This window comes from Lycorma delicatula, chromosome 1 (assembly GCF_047948215.1).
Source record: "Lycorma delicatula isolate Av1 chromosome 1, ASM4794821v1, whole genome shotgun sequence".
Classification (NCBI taxonomy): Eukaryota; Metazoa; Arthropoda; class Insecta; order Hemiptera; family Fulgoridae; genus Lycorma; species Lycorma delicatula.
This window is the reverse complement of record NC_134455.1, coordinates 109480389-109486218: the sequence shown is the minus strand read 5'-3', so window position 1 is coordinate 109486218 and position 5830 is coordinate 109480389. Positions and strand designations below refer to the sequence as shown.

The 5830-nt window shown below is 33.2% G+C and overlaps 1 protein-coding gene and 1 non-coding gene across 2 annotated transcripts; one reads left to right on the top strand and one right to left on the bottom strand.

Moving 5' to 3' along the window:
- Positions 1-1818: 1818 nt before the first annotated feature.
- On the top strand, positions 1819-1890 carry TRNAC-GCA (transfer RNA cysteine (anticodon GCA)). The gene has a single exon. It is a non-coding gene; the product is annotated as a tRNA-Cys (tRNA).
- A 2423-nt stretch (positions 1891-4313) lies between these two features.
- Positions 4314-4922, bottom strand: LOC142317596 (uncharacterized). Its single transcript, XM_075354152.1, has one exon. The coding sequence runs from the start codon at positions 4920-4922 to the stop codon at positions 4314-4316; it is 609 nt and encodes a 202-aa protein (XP_075210267.1).
- Positions 4923-5830: the final 908 nt, after the last annotated feature.

The window sequence follows — 5830 nt, the reverse complement described above, 5'->3', positions numbered from 1 at the left end:
ACCTTGCTACGGTACTAAATTCACGTTCAGACAAATACGACGATGGGAATGCTATCAAAATCGTTTAACAAAAATTTCCTTTCCCCCTTGTGCTCGTTCAAACACGAAGAAAAATTTTCAAATTTAAAATATGTTTCTTCTCACTGATTTATTTTTAATTTTATGATTTTTTAAATCTGAAATATACTGTCAAAAAGAGAGTATTCAAGTTTTAATTTTTTTTTTTATTCGTCTCTCTAACTCTCTTGGTTTCAAACTTAAAGTAGTTTAAATCAATCATTTTTTATCATAAAATATAGGTGTCCCTTTAATTTTTGTACTAGTGTAGTAGGTACTTACTCTGAATTTGAAGTATCAGGAAAACATAATTTTTGTCTTTTTTTTAATCAGCCATCGCCTTTCTAGATCGCCTGAACGCCCCCAATATTCTGTCAGCCTTCTACGCCCTCCTTGAAAGCCTCCAGCACCCACAAGGGGGCGTTATCGTCCATTTTGAGAACGAATGATTTAAATCAATAATCCAAATATTCTTTCAGCCGTACAAAAATACGGTATGCAACTCTTTCTAATGGTTATTAATGATTCACTCTTGCGAAGTTTACGACGCTTGCCAAGGCTCGTGTCGCAACTTACTTTGCAGTCGTGCATCGGTAGCTATCATTAAGGCTCGTAATTGCTGCCACAGAGTAAGGATTTAACCTAACTAACACCTGGCGTCAAGAATGAACCACAAAGCAGAATAACCAAATCCCATGTATTACTCAAAAGCCGCCGGGTTTTAACTTGCCACGTAAGACATGGTCAACGCTAAACAGAATACGAACTTAGTCTATTATACACGAAATCAGTAGGTGTGCCTATTTCCTGTATAAATGGGGTAAAACACCGATGCCCCTTTGCGAGTGTAGTGAAAAACAAACTGTTAAACACATCACAGAAGTTTGCTCTAGGGCAATTTATGAAGGGACTCCTGAAGATTTCCTGATGGCGACTCCAGAATCAGTAGCTTATATTAATTTGTTAGATGTTTGTAATTTTTGACTGTAATTGTTGTTGTCCTGGTGCCATAAGCTAAATAAATAAATACATTATAGGCTCGTTGCATAATGTACTATTATGAGTACCACTATGATCAGAAAGTTACAGAACACTTATACAAGATCTTAGCAGACTGAAAAAAATATGAGTAAAATAAAATTCCAAACATAGTATAATATTGTGACATCAAGTATGATACATTTGTGTGTTTTTTTTTTACTGTATATTCCATATTATATATTAATTATTATTACTTTCACTTATTATTAATTAAGTGATGTCAGGAATGACTGATTATCATATTATCACCGGGAATGAACCTACATGCAAAATTTTAAATCATTTGTATTATAATGGGAAGTGGGTGAAAAATTGATTGCAAGATTTTAAATAGAAAGACAGACAGTGAGTGGGAGTTTAATAAAATAGTTAATTTATTAACTAGTCAAATGATATGTAGTCGAATTGTATCCATATCGAATCGACTGACCGTGTGGTAAATTAGTAAGTATGATTTCTGATATTGGCAAGTTTTATTTTTTAAATAACAACAATCTGTTAAAAAGAATTTTCCAGACATGTTTATTACTATTATTTAAAAAATATATACATGTAGAATTATTTAAAATATCATTTTTATCTTTACTGAGGTGGAAGATTCTTAGAGTAATTAAATTTGTCTTCTAGTAAACATCTTTTTAGTCTACCCTGTTATCTTCATTATTAAATTTATCCATATGGATGGACGTATGTTCGAAAAGTTAGCTGTAACAAACCCATGGGGGTATAGCTCAGTGGTAGAGCATTCGACTGCAGATCGAGAGGTCCCTGGTTCAAACCCGGGTGCCCCCTTAGTAATTTTTTGTCAGCCACACATATCTTGCAATAATTTTTATATATTATTTTGCGGATATTTTTAAAATTTGTTCATTAATATATAAAAACAAAATTTGTTTTGTTTCGAAATTTTTTAATTACCATGTTCTTTAAAATTATATAAGAAAAATTTAATTTAGATACATACATGTAAGATACATTCTTTTTATTTGAGTATTGGACGAGTACAGAAAAACCTCTACGAAAATATTATAAAAAATAAATATGATGATCCGATTTAATTAATCGATTAGTAAGAAAATAATTAAAAATTTAAAGAAGGATTTAATTGAGTTATTGGAAATTCCTAAGAGAAATAACATACATCTAAATTGGTAATGAAAAATGGGAAGTCAACTCTTCGTGCACTCTACTATTAATATTTTATACTCGTACATACTACACAGAAAATAAAAATACATGCAAAAACAAAAACTAAAATTTTTCTGTTTAAATAAAGAAGAATGTTTGTATGTTCGTTTGTCTTTTATACGGATCTACAGTTTTATTCCTATCATGATAAAATTTAGGCCCACTAACAACAGTTTAAAACAAGAACATTTCATTTTGAAAAACACTACCCCATTTCCAATCGCTCAGTGTAGTCTCTAACTGACCTCAAATTTTATAATTAAGTTTACAAAAGTATAGCGATAAAATAAATCGTTATTATATAGATAATATAAGCGGAAGAATGTTGGGAAATTCTTGCTTTCAAATGAAACGGTTTGCAGCATCATCTTTAGTGCGTGGTTTTATGCCTACTTTTAAGGTACATTGCCAAATTTACCAAAAAACTGGATCATTTCTTACTCTTCCAGATGCAAAATCGAAATCTTTAAAAGTTTACTTCATGGGGGACGAAAAATTACAGGCTGATCAATGATGAGATAATATAACTGGTGTACGACAGTCATTTAGTGCAAATTATAACAGAATTAGAAAGGATGACTATGGACACATGCAAAGTATAATCAGTATATAACACAGGCAGACAAGAGGCTATACGGTGAACATGAACGGCGCTTTAATGTATCAACCATTAATGATGTAGCCACAGTCATTTTTGGTGAGGGGCATTACGATCGTCGTGACACAATTATTCAGAGATGGAGCGAAAATTTGCTGTGGATTCCAGAAGTACACTTCATACTATACTCTGCAGTATTCTCTTATTTTTTTGGGAGGGCGAGGATGGTTAACACTTCAACATCATGCGAACGGATTCCCGCACGAGAAAAAGTAAACCGGTTGATTCGGTTTACCCATAATATGTGATGTTGAATATACGGAGGACAACCCGGGCAAAGCCGGGTATGCGGCTAGTGTTTAATATTTCTGAAGCTCTTTGACCATTTCTGAGTTAGATAACTCTAACAACAATGAAAATATTTTTAAAATAATAAAAATAGTTAACCTGAGTTTGTTAATATATAAATATTTTGAAAAGGGTATTTCTCAATTTTACCTGTCTTTTTTTCTTTTATCTATGTTCTATGATTTTATCTATGACTTCTATGATTTTTTTAAAATTTTATAGAGGAAGTTCATCTGAATGATGCAATAGTAGGTTTTTCTAGATACAATTAATGGAAGATTTTTTTTAAGGAAAAATTAAAGATCACAAAAACTATTCGTATTTCAATCTATTTATTTTTATTTGTTTGGCTTAAACATACTTACGTTTAGTATAGGATTGTAGTATCGTTAAGTATATGATTAATATTATGTATAATTTAATATTAAATCTATTTTCAAATGCATGTTAAAAATTTGATGTGGACACTACATGACTTCCTTGTACATCCATTAATTTACATATATTTTTTGTATATTTCATCACAAGGGTTTTCCTAGAATAAGTTACAACAGCTGTTTTTGCAAAATTAAGCGGCATCTGTTATCAACTGACCATTTATGAATTATATTAACATCAGATTGCAAAACCTCACGATCAGAATAGCTCTAAACCCTAGTCATAATTTTAAGGTCGTCAGCATACAATAACGCTTTAGAAAAAATATCTATTCCAATATCATTCATAAACAAGAATAGGGGGATGTATAATTCTGTCCCTAACACAATATATTGGATTAGGGACAGAATAAATAACAAAGGGCCAAGGTTGGATCCCTGAGGTACCCCAGAAACGCGCTTGAACTTATCAGACAGCCTACTGAACACTTTCACGCGAAAAGGTTTGTCAGTAATACAGCTTTGCAAACATTTCAGTGTTACTTCACTAACACCGAAGCAGCTAAGCTTCAACAAAAGATCATGAGGCACGGCATCGAACTCCTTACGAAAGTCAAAATAAACAACATCAACCTGTTTACGAGATTCAACCTCTGGAGCAGTAAACATTGGCATATCAAGATTGCACAAGATCTTACATTATATCAAGACCTTAACATTGGCATGTTAAGATTAGTCATGGTAGATTTACCTTCGCGGAAACCATGCTGATACGGGGGGACCATCTTCCCCAGCGTTGTGTAAAGATGCCGGTAAACCATTTTCTCAAACAATTTAGCAACGTCATTAATGACAGAAATCGGATGATAATTATCGACGCAGTGATCACCTTTCTTTGGCACAGGTAAAAAAGGTGGCACACTTCCAACTGGACGGGAAAATTCCGGACTGCAGGCTAAAATTATAAATCTAGGATAAAACTGGAGCAACAAGATTAGAGTTGTCTTTATGGATAAAAGGAGCACTCCATCGAAATCAGCTGCAGAACGAGGACGCAGAGACTTGATGCACAACTCGACCTTCTCAACAATTACAACTGGAACGTCGACAATAAAGTTATCAAGTATCCCAAAATCAATCTTCCAAACGTCATGTTCACAAGGTTTGTAGACAGACTGAAAATACTTACCGAATTCTTCACATAATTCCGAACCGTCAACAATAGTCTGATTGTCACCTTTAAGCGGGCAAACTCGACCAGAATCGTTTAGTGCTGACTTCATGTAACGAAATAAGTTCTCTGACTTCCCCATGAGGTCATTTTCAGCCAACCTTAAATTATCAGTTCTGTAGAGTTTTAGTTTTACTACGCAATTCTGGTAATTTTTGGTAGTAGGTCATAATACCGGTTTTCTTATACAATTTTTATGAAAAAACTTTTTTAAGACCTTGATCAGGCTAAATGTAAACCAACTAGGAAACGTTTTAGACCTTGGTCTACATAAAGGAATATGCCTATGTATAAATGAAGAAAGAAAGTTGTTAAAACATAGACGGCAGTCTCAAGAGACTAAAAAGTGATAAACTAGTAAGTGATAAAGTAAGTAGGTGATAAAGACTAGTAAGTGATAAACTTCTTTCCATCCACTCCCATCTACAAACTAATATAAACCAAGATCTTTACTAAAATTAAAGAATTCAGTAGTAGTACCATTACAGAATACATACTGACAAGGATATTAATAGGAAACGTATCATGCGGCATATCAGGAAGGACAAGCAAGATTTTCAGTCCCTCAATTAACATCAACAGCATCATTGGGAAAAACAAGATCTAGAATGGTTGAGCCAGCAGCAGGTAAATGAAAATTATACTGATACAAATTTAAATCATCCATAAAATTAAATAAAATATCGCCCTTCTTCATGGCATAAAAGTGAGCGTTCCTACTAATAGTTATATTTCTCCACTCAATATTTGGACCAATGAATTCTCCAATAATAACCATATTACAAGGACATGGCAATTTTACTAGCCAATCCATCAAAATAATCAGACACAATCTCAGGCCTAGTATCAGATCAGGACTAAGTCCACTGGGCTGCTCCACTGGTTAACTCATCATCGCAAATCAGCTGATTTCGAGTCGAGAGTTTTAAGGTTTAAATGCAGTTACTTTTATATGAATTTGAATACTAGATCGTGGATAGCGGTGTTCCT

What these genes read in the sequence shown, in the direction of transcription:
- LOC142317596 (XM_075354152.1), bottom strand. Translation starts at nt 4,922, where the DNA reads ATGGGGAAGTCAGAGAACTTATTTCGTTACATGAAGTCAGCACTAAAC.